General features: G+C 35.5%; 1 protein-coding gene across 6 annotated transcripts in view; it reads right to left on the bottom strand.

The window, feature by feature from the left end:
- The window catches only part of LOC306883431 (uncharacterized protein), a 37022-nt gene that overhangs the window by 14839 nt on the left and 5328 nt on the right, over positions 1-16855 (bottom strand). For 4 of the 6 annotated variants that reach the window (XR_013785354.1, XM_079438691.1, XM_079438690.1 and 1 more), the window contains 5 exons: positions 11161-11240; positions 6469-6637; positions 6181-6313; positions 2492-2650; positions 1195-1254 (listed from right to left, as the gene is read on the bottom strand). Coding sequence is in view for 4 of the 6 variants with exons in the window: in XM_079438691.1 (XP_079294817.1) it covers positions 1195-1254; positions 2492-2650; positions 6181-6313; positions 6469-6637; positions 11161-11240 (601 nt within the window). In the remaining 2 variants the exon portion in view is untranslated. Of the gene's footprint in view, positions 1-1194; positions 1255-2491; positions 2651-6180; positions 6314-6468; positions 6638-11160; positions 11241-15619; positions 15802-16855 lie in introns of those variants that run through there. The other 2 variants (XR_013785355.1, XM_079438692.1) reach the window with 2 other exon arrangements.

Here is a 16855-nt window from a genome sequence, read left to right as displayed (position 1 = left end):
TTAATATGAATCTCTCAGCGCTGAACTTCATGGGAACATTCCAAACATGTTACTAAGCCACACCCAGAGGTGCTCAATTCAAATTACCTTGGTCCAAAACAGAGATGCAAGTCACATTTAAATGCATGAATATTAAGTGATACCCACAATAATTCTACAGCATTTCTCAGAAAATCCAGCTACAGGTTATTAAAAAATATTTAAACTACAGTCAAGCTACCGATGTTAAAATGAGTTAGCTACAAGACAAACTACAAACAAAAGTGTGTTTCTAATGCTGGAGGCCTCCCTTATTTGACGTGCCCGTTTGAGTCTCTACAAACCAGCTGATGAGTTGATTCAGGTGTGTTTGATTAGGAAAAGTCTGAAAATGTGTACCGTTGGTGTGCCTCAAGGAACAGGGCTGGGAAACACTGCATTTGTGTGTTTAGTTGGATAACGAATGCCTACAAACAATTTGCCTACATGTAGATGCAGCTGTAATTAATTTGCATTTAAATGCATGACATCACCATTCAAAGCATGCCATTGTGCTCACTCTTAAAGGGATAGTTCACCAAAAAATGAACATTCCGTCATCATTCACTCACCCTCGTATCATTCCAAACCAATAACTTCCGTTCATCTTTGAAACACAAATTAAGATTTTTAATGAAACCTGAGAGATTTCTGATGCTCCATTGAAAGTGCATTCGCCCAAAACTTTCTTCATTCAAAAAGATCATAAAGGCATTGTAAAAGTAATCCATATGAATCAAGCTATTAAATCCAAGTCTTCTGAAGTGAAAGATCACTTTTTATGATTTATATGGTTTACAGATTTAATTTAGGTTTTTATTCACATGTAAACACTGATCAACGCACATTCATAGAGCACATCAAATATGGTAAACGACAGCTCAAATGTGCTTGTTTGACATGCGAGAACCAGTGAGGTTTGTTCTTCCATGTAATGCAAGTACGGCTGAGCTTCTGTTTATTGTTTTACAACAGAAATCTCTCAAGTTTCATTAAAATATCTTCCTTTGTCTTTTGAAGATGAACAAAAGTCATACAAGTTTGGAAATACAAGAAGGTGAGTAAATGATGACAGAATTATCATTTTTGGTTGAACTGTCCCTTTAACACAAGCCTTCCACAGGCCATTCAGGCATTTCTGATACGTGGCGTGTGATTTATGTGTGCTTGTGTCACCTGATCATAGTCACTGTCTGAAGCCTCCATGCTCAAGGAACTCTGGGTCAAATCCACCGACTGCAACGATAAAGAGACATAATACAATCATTTCCTGAATGTTTGACATAAAACATGTTTTCCTTAATAAATGACTCCCAAATCAACAAAATAACTTTACCTTACCAATTACAAGAAAATATGATATTACTGTCATATTCTCCCCTGAAATACATTTTTACTTCACTTTCATAGTGTGGACTAGAATCTCAAAACTCACTCTCACTATATATGGGATTTTCTAAATTAAAGAGCAGCTTTGGTCTCGCTGTGCTCAAGTTCAGGGAAGGTGAGGACAGGGACTGTGTACTTCTCTGAGGAGATTTGAGGGGAGGCAGGTACAGCGAAGGGAACGGCATGGCGACTAATCCTGTTAGAGAACTCAGCAGGGAGCTTCCTGTCTTTTCAATCATGCTCTGTGATGTCTGAGTCTCTTACATGCTTTTCACAGAGCCAAAAATATCCAGGCATGCATAGCACGTTCATCACAGTGTGTCTGATTGACTTTGTATATGGTTCTATTTAGTGATGAAAGCACAACGTGGTTATGAGAAAACGGCTTCAAAATGTATGTGTAAAAAATTATATTTTAGTGTATATGGGCGTATATAACGTTTCTGTTCCCATTGTATGATCAAAAATATAATGGAAGTCAAGATATTTTTCGTCTTTTAATAAATATCGTCTTTTGTGTTTCACAGCGGATAGAAAGTCATTCAGGTTTGGAATAACACGAGGGTGAGTAAATGATGACAGAATTTTTTATTTTTGGGTGTCGTCACTTAAAGGGACGGTTCACCCAAACATAAAAATTCTGGGAGAAAGTAAAGGCCTTAAGACATAATCATCTTTTCATATAAAAAAAGCTCTACATACTATGAAAACATACTTTCAAAACTCTCAACTTCCTTCCCAGTGAAAAAACTTCCTTCTCACGGAATATTTATCGAAACCAGTCAGTCACAGTAAGCTAATAAGAAGCAAGTAGGATATATATTTTTATTTCAAAACACCCATTCAACTAATGATAAAAGTAAAACGTGTCAAAGGCTGTCAAACCTAGTGCTGTTTCTGTTTGTGTGTAGCACCTACAATCTGTTGTTTATTTTTTAAAAGGTTTCTGATCATTTCAGTCTGATTTTAAAATTTAGCGTGACACATTTCAGCGGTTTGTGAATTTTACAGATCAAAGCTATATCAGTGCCATAGAAATCCATGAGTCTAAACTGATGTGAATGATAAGTGAGGAGAGGCGTACCGTGTGAGGAGGTGTGGCCAGCACTGTGTGGAGGCTGGAGTATTCTGGGGGGCTGCAGGGAAGACCATCATCTTCAGAAAGAGCCCCTGCGTCCTCTCCTTTCCTCCCGCACAGGAGTGATGGTGGAGAGCCCAGACGAATCGCCTGCTTCAGCTGCAGCTACAGACAGGACAGAAACGTGAACTAATAACTGTTCAAACAGATTAATCTCACTCTACTACTACCTACCATACTGTACATTAATGTGTTAACATGAGACACTGCCGTTAACAAGTTTGAGCTCAGTATGATTTTTTTTTAAAAGAATATAATACTTTTATTTTGCAAGGATGCATTAAATTGTAAAAAAACACAGTAAAGTTAAAGTTACAAAAGATTTCTATTTCAAATAAACGTTCTTTTGAATTTTCAATTCATCAAAGAATCCTGTAAAAAAATGTTAATGCTTTCCATAAAACTATTCATATTTAGAAATCAAAAGAAAATGTATGACAATCAGAAATAATAAGAAATGGCTGTATTCAGTAGTAAATCTTGAGAATCAAATTAGCATCTTAGAAAGTTTTCTGAAGGATCATGTGACACTGAAGACTGGAGTAATGATGCAGAAAATTCAGCTTGATCATCACAGAAATAAAATAGCATTTTAAAATATATTACGATGCAAAACAGTTATTTTACATTGTAATAATATTGCACAGTATTGATATTTTTACTGTATTCTTGATCAAATAAATGCAGCATTGGTGAGCATAAGAGACTTTCCAAAAAAATATAAAAAAAATAATTTTATGGTAGTGTAAGATGACAGAATTGTAATTTTTGAGTTAAATATCCTTTAGAAAAAAAAAGGAAAATATCCAGTCCGTGCATTTTAGACACCTCTAAAAAAAATTAATTCTGCATGTGTCAGCTATATTTTTAGATGAACTGCTTCTTTCAAACACTGGCTGAAAGTGGCTGTTTCCTCACTTAATGGACTGGTAACTTTCATTGCTGAGCTTCTCTCATGTCTGGCTCAGTGAGAAAGTGCCTATGTCTATGGCTAATATGCTAACCGCATCAAGATAGCTACGCTAAGTAGCATTTAAGTGAAGTGACATACTGCCTGGCGACTTTAAATACTGATACTCACATAAATACATTTAAGGTTTATAAACTTACTGAACATCACATACACATTTGTTTAAGGTAATTGTTGAGTTCACCCTTGTTTTGTGTTTATTCTGTCTATCAGTGACATTGACAATGATCCCTGCTGTCTAGATTGTGCTGATGGCAAAATGTCAAGAGTGAAAATCTCAGGCTCTGTGTCTTGAGGCTTAGACCTGCTAATTTTATACCAAAGTCCAGTGCCTTCACTAATACTCATTAAAGAAAGAGGACAGGAAAGAAAACATATACACTCCATCTGAGCACACGGATGCCACTTTCCATAAAAATGGCACACAACTGAGCCAGAAAGACTTTTTTTTTTTTTACATAGCCAAGTTATCTTTGCTGCTAAATTGTTTACAGTTTATGTATGTATGTGTTTATTTATTTATTTATTTTTTTAACAGTGTGGGGTTTTGGAATTTGGTGCATTTAGAATAACTGAATAAAAAGTTTTTAAAAAGTTAGAACAGGACAATATAAAAATATATATACTTGATATATATGATATTAAGTAACACTAACTTGAACATGTCTGACAATTGAATGATGATAATAAAAAAAAAAAAACTTGGGCATAAAACACAATTATTATATGAAATAGTGCTGTTAAATTATTAAGTTTTTGTTTACATAGTATGTGTGTGTGTACTGTGTATTGTTTATTATGTATATATATATATATATATATATATATATATATATATATATATATAAATACACACATGCATGTATAGAAAAATATGTTACGTTTATATATTAAATATATTTATATATAATATAAATTATATGAATAGAAATATATACATGTAAATATTGTCAAAACATATGCTGTATGTGTGTGTCTTTATACTGTATATATAACCCGAATTCCGGAAATGTTGGGACGTTTTTAAAATTTAAATAAAATGAAAACTAAAAGACTTTCAAATCACATGAGCCAATATTTTATTCACAATAGAACATACAGAACATAAATGTGTAAACTGAGAAATTTGACAATTTTATGCACAAAATGAGCTCATTTCAAATTTGATGCCTGCTACAGGTCTCAAAATATTTGGGACGGGGGCATGTTTACCATGGTATAGCATCTCCTCTTCTTTTCAAAACAGTTTGAAGATGTCTGGGCATAAAGGTTATGAGTTTCTGGAGTTTTGGTGTTGGAATTTGGTCCCATTCTTGCCTGATATAGGTTTCCAGCTGCTGAAGAGTTTGTGGTCGTCTTTGATGTATTTTTCGTTTAATGATGCACCAAATGTTCTCTATAGGTGAAAGATCTCGACTGCAGGCAGGCCAATTCAGCACCCGGACTCTTCTACTACGAAGCCATGCTGTTGTAATAGCTGCAGTATGTGGTTTTGCATTGTCTTGCTGAAATACACGTCGTCTGGAGAGGAGCATATGTTGCTCACCTTTATATACCTTTCAGCATTCATAGTGCCTTCCAAAACATGCAAGCTGCCCATACCGTATCCACTTATGCACCCCCATACAATCAGATATGCTGGCTTTTGAACTGAATGCTGATAACACGCTGGAAGGTCTCCCTCCTCTTTAGCCCAGAGGACACGGCATCCGTGATTCACAACAAGAATGTCAAATTTGGACTCGTCTGACCATAGAACACTTTTCCAAATGGAAACAGTCCATTTTAAATGAGCCTTTTAAATGACGGCACTTCTGGTCCATGTTCACATTGGCTTTCTTTTTGCATGATAGAGCTTTAGTTGGCATCGGAAGATGGCACAGTGGATTGTGCTTACCGACAGTGATTTCTGGAAGTATTCCTGGGCCCATTTAGTAATGTCAATGACAGAATCATGCCGATGAGTGATGCAGTGTTGTCTGAGGGCCCGAAGACCACGGGCATCCAACAAAGGTCTTCGGCCTTGTCCCTTACGCACAGAGATTTCTCCAGCTTCTCTGAAACGTTTGATGATGTTATGCACTGTAGATGATGAGATTTGAAATGTCCTTGCAATTTGACATTGAGGAACGCTGTTTTTAAAGTATTCCACAATCTTTTTAAGCACTCTTTCACAGATGGGAGAGCCTCTGCCCATCTTTACTTCTGAGAGACTCTGCCTCTCTAAGAAATGCCTTTTATGTTACAGACCTGATGTCAATTAACTTAATTAGTTGCTAGATGTTCTCCCAGCTGAATCTTTTCAAAATTTCTTGCTTTTTCAGCCCTTTGTTGCCCCCGTGCCAATTTGTTTTTAGACCTGTAGCAGGCATCAAATTTGAAATGAGCTCATTTAGTGGATAAAAGTGTAAAATTTCTCTGTTTAAACATTTGTTATGTAATATATGTTCTATTGTGAATAAAATATTGGCTTATGTGAAAGTCTTTTACTTTTAATTTTATTCAAATTTAAAAAATGTCCCAAGATTTCAGGAATTTGGGTTGTACATGATAAATATACACAGTACACAAACATATATTATGCAAACAAAAACTTTTATTCGATTATATCGCGATTAATCATTTGACAGCACTAATATGAATAAATCATAACAGACTCGAATACCTGTAGAGATTTCACTTTCCCATGAATGCTGTCTTGGGATGCCCCCAGACCCTCATTAGTCTCTGATGAGGGTGAATCAGACACGAAGACACTATCATGTGACATGGCTTTGTTTCCCATGTTGATCTTAGATCTTTGAATGAAGGACAGAAAAGTTTATATGTCATAAATAATTGGTAAAGTGTAATACTGGCATATGAGAAAATGGGAAAAAATATGAAAATAGATATATAATAGAAATGCAGTATAGTAATACAAATCAAAGTGATTTTTACTGTATTCCCTCACCCGCAGTCATTGTCGCTGTTGGCGTGGCAGATGGTTGGCTCTGAGGTGTTGACGTCGTCACTCGATTGACTGGCCTTTAAACCACTTTCACTCGATGGTGCAGGACTTTCCTTCCTCTTTTTCTTTACAAAAAAATTCTTGAATGTCTGGAATTTGGACTTCTTTTTCCCTGGATTAAAAACACAACATAAACATGTTTAAATGAGTACCACTTGTGAAGGCATCTCATAGGAGAATCTTGAATTTTGAAAGGCTTGCATAAAGCAAACATTGAACATGTGCTTACAATTAGTCAGTGTTCACTTATCTAAACAAAATAAGTTCAACTGGCAGACAATCATGTTTGCAGGCCCTCAAGTCTTAGAAATTATATATACAGCATGTTTAAACAATCGTGTCGTAGATTATGACGCAAATACCACTTGCATTGGGGTCAAGATGGTAAAGTAAGGAGTCCTACTGACCGTGGTAAAGTACATCTGACAGTGAATTGCTGTGGACTGTATAATACTATAATAAATGTGTTTATATAATAGCTATTTAACAAAATGTCATTGTAGACCCATAAATATTCCCTCCTGGGTGCTTATGTAAGACTAATTTATCTTTAGCTGCCAATAAAGTACTAATCGCATTAGTGAAATGGCTGTAGAATCGATCCACTGTTACTTTCATTTTAAAAACTAATTTGTTAATAGGCCCAATGAGGTTTAATATTGAATAATTTCACACAGCAATATTGTTGAACACACAACTGAGCCCCAATAACGCATTTAGTGTTAAATCAAGTGATTTCTTAGTTAATCAATGATCTAGTTCACTGGAATACAATGAAATGTTTGTTTTCATCATATAGATTTCTCTATGTATAGCAGCCAAAACAGTCGCTAATTCGGTGTGTATTTTTCATGCATCATGACATGTGACAAGTAATTTCATGCATTACAAGTAATAATATTACTTCTTTCATGTAACTAGTAAAGTAACGCATTACTTTTTAATTTACAAGAAAATATCTGAGTTACTTTTTCAAAAATGAAAATGTATTTCCCATTTATTGACTGACAGTGCGCTGTGTGAACATGCTGTTACTGTAGTTCTAGACTAAATGTGAATGTGCATTAATTCATCCCACTCGCAAAAAACTGATTTAAAATTAATCAAAATGAATTAAAACAGTGAAATGGAAACTGCAAACCTGACGCAAACCTGCAATAATTAAATATGTTAAATAACACAAATATATCTAATCCCATTTATTAACCAATGTCTTTGCTGCTGACCTTTGATGATCCAGTTGAACCATACTAATACGCAAAAATGACTTTAGATGAACTAACAATTGTGCTTCATTGTGTTTTTTATTGCTGAAGAGTGTTGAACCTTCTTCTCATGTGTTCTACGTTACAGACGTGAATTTCGTTTTCCTTCAGCCTGAGGTTTATTCATTACACTTTTTGGTGTGAAAGGGCTTTTACATTTGCTATAATTAGAACTTCTTGTATTAAAAACAATCAAGCGCTGCTCATATTTAAAAAGTAACGCAAAAGTAACGTAGCGCATTACTTTCCATAAAAAGTAGCTAAGTAACGTAATTAGTTACTTTTTTAGGGATTAACACAATATTGTAATGCATTACTTTTAAAAGTAACTTTCCCCAACACTGACTATGACATCACCTGCTGTGCATAGCTTAAGATGCAGTGTTGGGGATTTCAGATGGTTTTAACAATTAGATTACAAACTGATTTTATTCATCCCAAAGGTTAAGAGCCACAAAGGCTTAAAAAGCCAAAACATTTAAAGGTCAGTCTCATTCTACTGAAAAACCCAGTGGTCTTTAAAGAAGTACAGCTGTGTGAACACTACTGGGATGATGACCTTTAATAGTACAGTTATTCTTTCTACTGAGAACAAACACAATTCAACTCAGTGATGGTTTGCACTTGTTGTGGGGAGATTTTTAAAAACAACACTAGCCAACTTGACCGTTTTAAACATCCTAGATCTGTTTATCCTAACAACCACTGACTCCAATCACAACTCCAATCCAACAGAATTTGGCAAACATGATACTCTGAAGGCATCTTTACACAGCTGAGTTAAGGCTGCTCTGTGCCTTCTCAAAAATCAGTATAAAGAGAAAGAGGTAATGCAGCATAAAAAACAGAATAAATTATTCCTGCTTTGACCCACCTTTGCCCATAGTATAATAATGCAGTTAAAATTGGTGTGCCTCCTCTGAGCAGCATTAAACAGTCTGTTTAAAGAGACCTACATGGCACTTCAGAAGCACTTCTGTAAGACCTTTGAAGTTTCAATTTGTCATAAATGCCAAGTTCTCTCATGAAACTCTAGATGGCGCGTTAATGCAAATTGATGATATTCACAGCATTAAACTACTTGGCACAAGCTGATTGGTTCATAGTGCATAAACAGCCACTACTGAGCTCCTCTGGACTCCTCCACCTTCCCCAGCTCCACCTGTATAGATCTGCTATGGGTTATAATATGTTACTTGTGTAGCAGCACTATGTCTTAAATTCTCATGACACCTGTCTCCTGTACTTGCTTTGCAGCAGCAGCAATAATCTACAACAACAGCAATAACCAACAGCAGCGTTTGATTTCTTAAAAATGCTGTCTAGGTAGGCAGCTTGCTAGGTTTTGGAACAGAGCTAGTCTCACTCAACTCAACTCAATCAAAAACTTTCTTGAGAATAAAATCATAGCTTTGGTGGGTGAATTTACTGCCCTCCATACAGCCTTTGAGGACTCAATTATGACTTTAGGCTTTGTGTATTGGTTTTCCCTTGCTGTCTGACATCCTGTCTCTCTCACTCTCGTCTTGAGGAGAGTCACATGATGTAGCTCTACTGGCAAAGCCTACAGTCTCCAGCTGGGGCCCGTCTAAAGGCAGTAAACAACACACAGAGAAAGAGATCTCACTGTCTCTTATAAACCACTCAATGCTCGGTTATTTGATTACACAGTAAGGGATGCTAAATATTGCCTTCTAAGAACAGAGCCTCAGTATATTTTAATGTGGCCACATTAAACACTAAGTGCCCTAGTAAAAAGGTTTGCATTGTTTACGCCGAGGTTTTATTTCAGGGATGTACAATAATTGTTTATGCCAGTATATTACAGCAAAATTTACAATAAATCATCTTTATCATTGTCAAAATAATTTAATAATATTTAAACTAGTAATCAAATTCAAAATTAACTTTTAATATATTACAATCATGTCTTTTTCCCAGAGTCTGCATTGCATCTTTTCAACTCAGTATTTTGAAATCAATCTTTTAAGTGAAGAATACAGTCCCGTTCACTTACCATGACTCATATTTTCCATTCAGGCCTCTCCCTTGTAGCAGAGAGACGTGATTGCTTTTTCTACCTTCAAACACTAACTGCAGCATGAGCAAACAGCCTTACAACACAAGCTTTAAAGGAGGATATTATTGGTTAGATGAACTTGCTGAAGATATATGGACCTATTGAACATACTAATGCTTGAGTCTATGACTCAAAAGTTTATCAATGGGAATAAAAATACTGACGACCACAATTCAAGGCACAATCATGACATCTATAGGAAAAGTTAGTAAATGAATCAGTAAATGAATCTGACTGAGTTTTTTGTTAAATGATTCTTATAACTTAACTCACTTGCCAGAATCAATGTTCCAGCAATTAGCATGTAACTTTGAATGAACAATTAAGGACATATTCAAAGTGCAATATAAAATCTGCAAGCTATAATAATGTAGCCTACAGGGAAGGTCATTGATCGAAACAACAAAAGAATCTGAACGAGTATTTTAATGAACTGATTCAGAATATTTGAGTCAGTACTAAAAATCTAGTCTCAATTTTTGAATCAGCAATTCTGAAAATACTTTTCAAGTGTGTAATAATGCATCGTACAGCTAGGGTTACTGAATGAATCATTCAATTAATCTAAATGAGCATTTTTTTTGGTAAAATGATTCAGAAGATTTGAATCAGTACTAAAATCTAATCTACATTTTTGAATCAGCAATAAAAAATACTTCTAAAGTATGTAATAATGTAGGCTACCAGAAGGGTTATTGAATTAATCATTGAATGAATCAGATTTTTTTGTAGACAGATTCAAAAGTAGAAGATTCAGATTCAGATTCAGAAATCCTTAGCTACAATCATACCAACTATACTTGGATCCTTTGACTCGCAGTAACAGCCACGAATTTAACGAATGTAACATGGATCAATGATCATCATCCTGTGGTAAATCTGTACAAGATTAACACCTCCCAAACACACCCTAGCCACTGACTAACTCTTGAACTTAATAGACTTAGATAGACCCCGCAATCCGATAGAGGAGATTATCGGGGCTCTGCGAGCACCCTATTTTGTGAGGAAATGGCTAATCCACATCACCACGCAGGCCCGCCGTCTGCGCTGCAGGATCTGACTCTGGCAGTCTGGGCTTCTTTCTTCCCACACTTAACTGAATCTTTGTCTGTGTGCTACATAACTTCCTGTCAGTGAAACCTAGCATTGTGTGTCTCTTCATTGAGTTCAGAGTGTCCTAATGCTTCACGTCTGATCTCTATGTGAGGAAAAATGTATGACAGAGTGAGATGGATGTTCTCGTTGTTCACATGGATGCTAGAACACCGAATGGTACTTGAACGTTACCTGAACACTCTTCTGCTGCTTCTGATGGTTCAGTAGCGACTGTGATGTCTGGAGATCCTGAGGCCATGATGTCACAATCACTGTTGAGAGAAAAAAGAGTTTGTTAGATAAATAATTCCTGAACAGTTATTCTGAAAAACAAGAAAAAAAACAAGAAAAAAAAAAAAAAACTCATATTTAAGAAAAATTTAAAACTGAGGTACATATTTAAATGATTAATTAGCAATTAGTTGTAGTTGTGAGCTAATTTGTTATTGCATTTTCATGCTGTTCCAAACCAATGTGGCCTTCTTTCTTTTGTGTAAAGATGCAGTCACTGTTTACCATTACTCTGTGAAACTTCGCAACCAAACACCAGTAATTCTAATAGGAACCTAGAAAGCGGCTTGGTTCAAAACTTCGACTTCGGTGAGAGCAGTGCTTTACACATCGCTATTGACAATAGTCAATGGACTTTTTTCTACCAGCGAAATTTAGGCAAAAATAATGTGACCATACCTTAAAGGGTTACTCCACTCCAAAATGAAAATTTTGTCATTAATCACTTACCCCCATGTCGTTCCAAACCCGTAAACGCTTCATTCGTCTTCGGAACACAATTTAAGATATTTTGGATGAAAACCGGGAGGCTTGTGACTGTCCCATTGACTGCCAAGTAAATAACACTGACAAGGCCCAGAAAAGTATGAAAGACAACGTCAAAATAGTCTATCTGCCATCAGTGGTTCAACTGTAATTTTACGAAGCTACGAGAATACTTTTTGTATTTTTTTGTAGAACAGCATATGCTGTTTGCATCCAGTGGATACTCTCCAAAATGGCGCTACAGTGATGCAGAGGAGACAAATTGTTGAATAAAGTTGTTATTTTTGTTTTCTTTGTGTACAAAAAGTATTCTTGTAGCTTCGTAATATTACGGTTGAATCACTGATGGCAGATGGACTATTTTGACGATGTATTTCATACTTTTTTGGGCCTTGACAGTGTTATTTACTTGGCAGTCAATGGGACAGTCACAAGCCTCCCGGTTTTCATCCAAAACGTCTTAAATTGTGTTCCGAAGACGAATGAAGCGTTTACGGGTTTGGAACGACATGGGGGTAAGTGATTAATGACAACATTTTCATTTTGGGGTAGAGTAACCCTTTAACACTGAGCTGCAATAAAATATGTTTTAAAATGAAATGAAATGTCTTGATATGCCATATTTATATATTTCAGCTTTGGTGAAATTATTTTATTTGGGCAAATTTCTTCTATGGGAGTGGAAAGACACGAGAGTGAGTAATGGTGACAGCATTTGCGTGAACATTTGAAGGATTTGTCACTTGTTCTTTGAAGTACCTTGGGTTTAGCAAAAAGGGTTCATTTCTCACTTTATTAGGGTTCTTAAGTTGGCTATATTATATAAAACGTATAATATAGCATGACTTCTATAGACAGCACTTTTGGTTCTAACTGTAACCTTTACAAGATTATAAGGTAACACTTTATTTTGATAGTCCACTTTAGACATTCTACTAAGTAATTTTGCAACTCAATGTCAACTAGCAGTCATTAGAGTATTAGTAGACTGTGATAAAAATAAACTCTTTATTTTGATGGGTCCACATACAACATACTGACTATGAGAAACTTTGCAAGTATTTGTCAACTTATTCTACTAACCCTAAACCTAACCTAACAATCTACTCTGAGAATTAGTAGACATGTAGTTGCAAATTAATTACAATTAGTTAACATGTTGTAAAGTTACTTATAGTTAGTAGAATGTCTAAAGTGGACTATCAAAAAGTGTTACCGATTATAAAACTAACATTTATTTATCTACTTTATTTTCTCTTTTGATTTCTTCAGTTTTTCTTTATATGCACCTCTGCTATTTCTGTAGTAATAAAAAATAAATAAACATAAATATAAAAATTAAATAAAATATGTCAATTTAATGTTGTACGCCTTTATTTTTATGTTTTTTTAAGGCATTTAAATTAGAATTTTAATAATTACAGGGCTGCCCCTGGAACTTTCAGATCCACTGATATCCAATGTTTTCACCTAGACATCACATCAATACACTAAACATGTTCTCAGCTATTATTAAAAAACTTCAAACAAAAACAAAGGCTGATCAGGTCTGATTTCTATAGTAAGTTTGTCAATATAATATTTGCCCACACCCCTGTCAGCACCCAAGGACGCACAGGTGGCATTGGTGATAAGCCAATGCTGACTCATTTAGATTACAGCACTGGAGCCGAGTCACTCCAGTGGATCCACCGTATCTGAAGTAGCAGACTTGCTGATACTAGCAGCCCAAAACAGATTCCAGACCAGCTGAGGCCTCAGTATTTGTCCTGATGAGTGTCTACAGCCTAATCCTGGATCAGACTCTCCTCTGGAACAACTCCAGCTCTCAACTCTCAAACAGTATCTATGACAGACAACTGCAGCTCCAAGCCGGAGGAACGGCCAAACAGGATGTGAAGGCAATTTGCAGTCTAGTCTGACATGCGTTAATTTGACAAGGATTATTCCAGTTTAAAAAGGGCAAGATATATGATTGTTTGACTGGTTCACTATTCCAATGTTCAAAGCCTGTCGTTTTAATTTTCTCCATAGAAGGGATTTGTTTTATATATTGCGTGCCGCATATTTTCAGTTTAATTAAAATCAACATGCAATGTCCAAAGCTAACTGTGACAAGTTATTGCACATGGGTTGTATAAGTATTACGTATACATCTATTCATCCAGACACTCATGTAGCCAAAACATCTGGCATTCTATCATCACTCCCACCCTCATTTGTACCACTTCCTGTACTCTACTCATCCCACCATCCACTTCCTGTGAGAGTAACATTAACCAGATTCAGGCGGGTTTATTTTACATTCTTTCAACAACTTAACAATGGAGCAAAATGACAAATATGTTCTACTCAGTGTTTGTGCCAGGTATTCAGGTTTTGTGATGTGATACTCTTCATATCAGACCATGAAATGTGTTTATCTTTTAAATGTAGCAGCTAAATATAATTCTGATTCATATTCCCGGTTATGCTTCATAATTTTGCCAAACAAAGACAATGGGACAGCTTGAGATGAGTTACAAGCCAAATTCACATTCAGTATAGACTGAGCTACCAGCTAATTCAAATAAACATTTTGAGATTATCAGCATCAAGTAACACTTTAGTTTAGGGACCAATTCTCACTAGTTGCTTATCATGCATATTACTAGTATATTGTCTGTTTATTAGTATTAATAAAGCACATATTAATGCCTTAACAACTACCTTACTAACTAGTTATAAGCAGTAATTAGGAGTTCATTGAGGCAAGAGTCATAGTTAATAGGACCTTTCATGTTTTGAACATTATATAAACATAACATTGTACTGACATTTTTGTTTATTCAGAAGACAATCAAAAATAATACTCCTTCTGCCTGTTTTGACAAACTATTCAAAGAGAACAATGTGAAGTACATCCAGAGCAGCAAAATGAGTAAAACTCAAGTCATCAGTGATTTCTATCTGGCTCACACCTTCAACATATCTGCCAAACATTGCTTAACCCAGAGCATCTGAGCCAAATATCATTCATATTCACATTCAACAGCAATACAAATTTCCCAATTCAAGCACAAACAATATTTTCTTGGTCACGCTTCCTCTATTGAGTGACCAAACCCAAAGCCATGAGATGAGAAGTGTGCTGTCACTTTTCAAAGTGATTATTCTAAATGATTATAAGATGGCCTAGCGGATGATAAAAACATATATAGCGAAGTAAAAACATGAGACGTATACTATTGTTCAAAAGATTGCGTGTTTTTAAAGAAAGTAATACTTTTATATAGCAAGAACGCATTAAATTGATCAAAAGTGACAGCAAATGATTTTATAATGTTACAAAAAAAATTACTGAGCATCAAATCGGTATATTAGAATGATTTCTGAAGGATCATGTCACACTGAAGACTGCTTTGCATCACAGGAATAAATGACAATTTAAAATATATTCAACTATAAGATTGTTATTTGAAATGGCAATAATATTTCACGGTATTATTATTTTTTACTGTATTTTTGATCAAATAAATGAAGCCTTGGTGAGCCTACCAACATCAAATTTTGAATGGTACTGTATTTAGGGACCATAACATTATGACTGATGGGCTCGTTCAACTTGTGCCAGTAAGGAAAGCTTCCCAGAAACCATCCAAAGCACCCTAGAAACCACAGAGCAACACACTAAAACTAGTCAAAACACCTTAGCAATCCGCATAGAAACACCTGGTTCTGCAGAGGCAAGCACTCCTCACATTTCCTTCCTTGCAGTTTATACAAGAAGCCCATTCAACAGACTGAGACCATTCTTGTTTGAGCTTAACTGCGTGCTGAACATCACATGAGACCAGATACCAACAGTCAACTAATGAGAAACAATCCTCCTTACCATTCCATGTAAGCACTATCTGTCCTTTATTGCTTAACGGAGACCAGGCTTGCAGTTTCTTACACACTGCTGCTAAACGTGTTGTGCAGATTTGTTCCAGTGGTTAGAGGGGCTGGTGTGACATCAGAGCACACGGATGACCCGTACTCGATGTCATCAGATAGCGCTCATTCATTTCCTCTGCCTTCTCAGGGGAAGTAGTGCATATAAAGTCTGCTTCACAGATTCACAGACGAGGGATTCACAGATAGCTTATATTGGCATATGAAAGAATGAGACAAGAAAAACCATAGATACAAAGAACAGTCACGGCTAAAGCATAAACACACACACCATAAAGCACTAATCATGAGGATATTCAAAGGAATAATAAATACATGCAATAATTAGTTATTGCCTAAGGGTGCGATTATGAAAGTCATGTGACACTATGATGATCAGTTGTGCAATTCTCATTTGATCCATTTGGGTGTTTAGATGATTGTTTCAGGCAGTTCTTTCACTTAATTGTGGTAAACAAGGAAACTCTGTATTGCTGCTGTCCCATAAGCGCCACCTGCTTTCAGTTAGTGAGTTTGCGTCTCATTCAGCTCGTCTGCTTGTTTCGTTTCATTCAAATGTGTTTTATGTAGCATAGTTTCTCAAAGCTAATGTCAGGCCACTCTGTTTTTGCTTCAAATTTTGAAATGATAATAAATCAAAATGACATGTATGCAGCAAAATACAAGATTCAAGATTTTTATTCGTCACATACACAATTATACAGAGTATAACCAGCAGTGAAATGTAATTTTAAATGGAAAGAGCAAAGTATTTGTTTATATGCAGGGATTTCTTTTTTTTTTTGTAATATTTATTTATTTGATTTTGCTTCAAAATTTCAGTTTAGTTTTGCTATTTAACAAATTTCAATTTCACAAAGAAATGTGCAGCATTTTGTCCAAGCAATATAAAAGGACACCTTTTCATTTATAATTTTTCTTAAATATAAAAAAAATATAATTTTTTTTGCACACTAGGCCTATATAGTAGAGAATCATTCGATTTCAGACACAGCAAATCATTTTGCATTTATGTTTGGTGGCTCTAGTGACAGAAATTACACACTGCAGCTTTAAATACTATAAGCATGCTCATTTTTACTTGAAAATTCTGTCATCATATAAGGTGGGATCAGATTTACTGTTGTTTGGTGCATTTTCCCAGGCAAATCCAGTTATTTCAATAGGAATCCAC

This window comes from Barbus barbus (genome assembly GCF_936440315.1).
Source record: "Barbus barbus genome assembly, chromosome: 17".
Taxonomy (NCBI): domain Eukaryota; kingdom Metazoa; phylum Chordata; class Actinopteri; order Cypriniformes; family Cyprinidae; genus Barbus; species Barbus barbus.
This window is presented reverse-complemented; position numbering and strand designations above follow the sequence as displayed.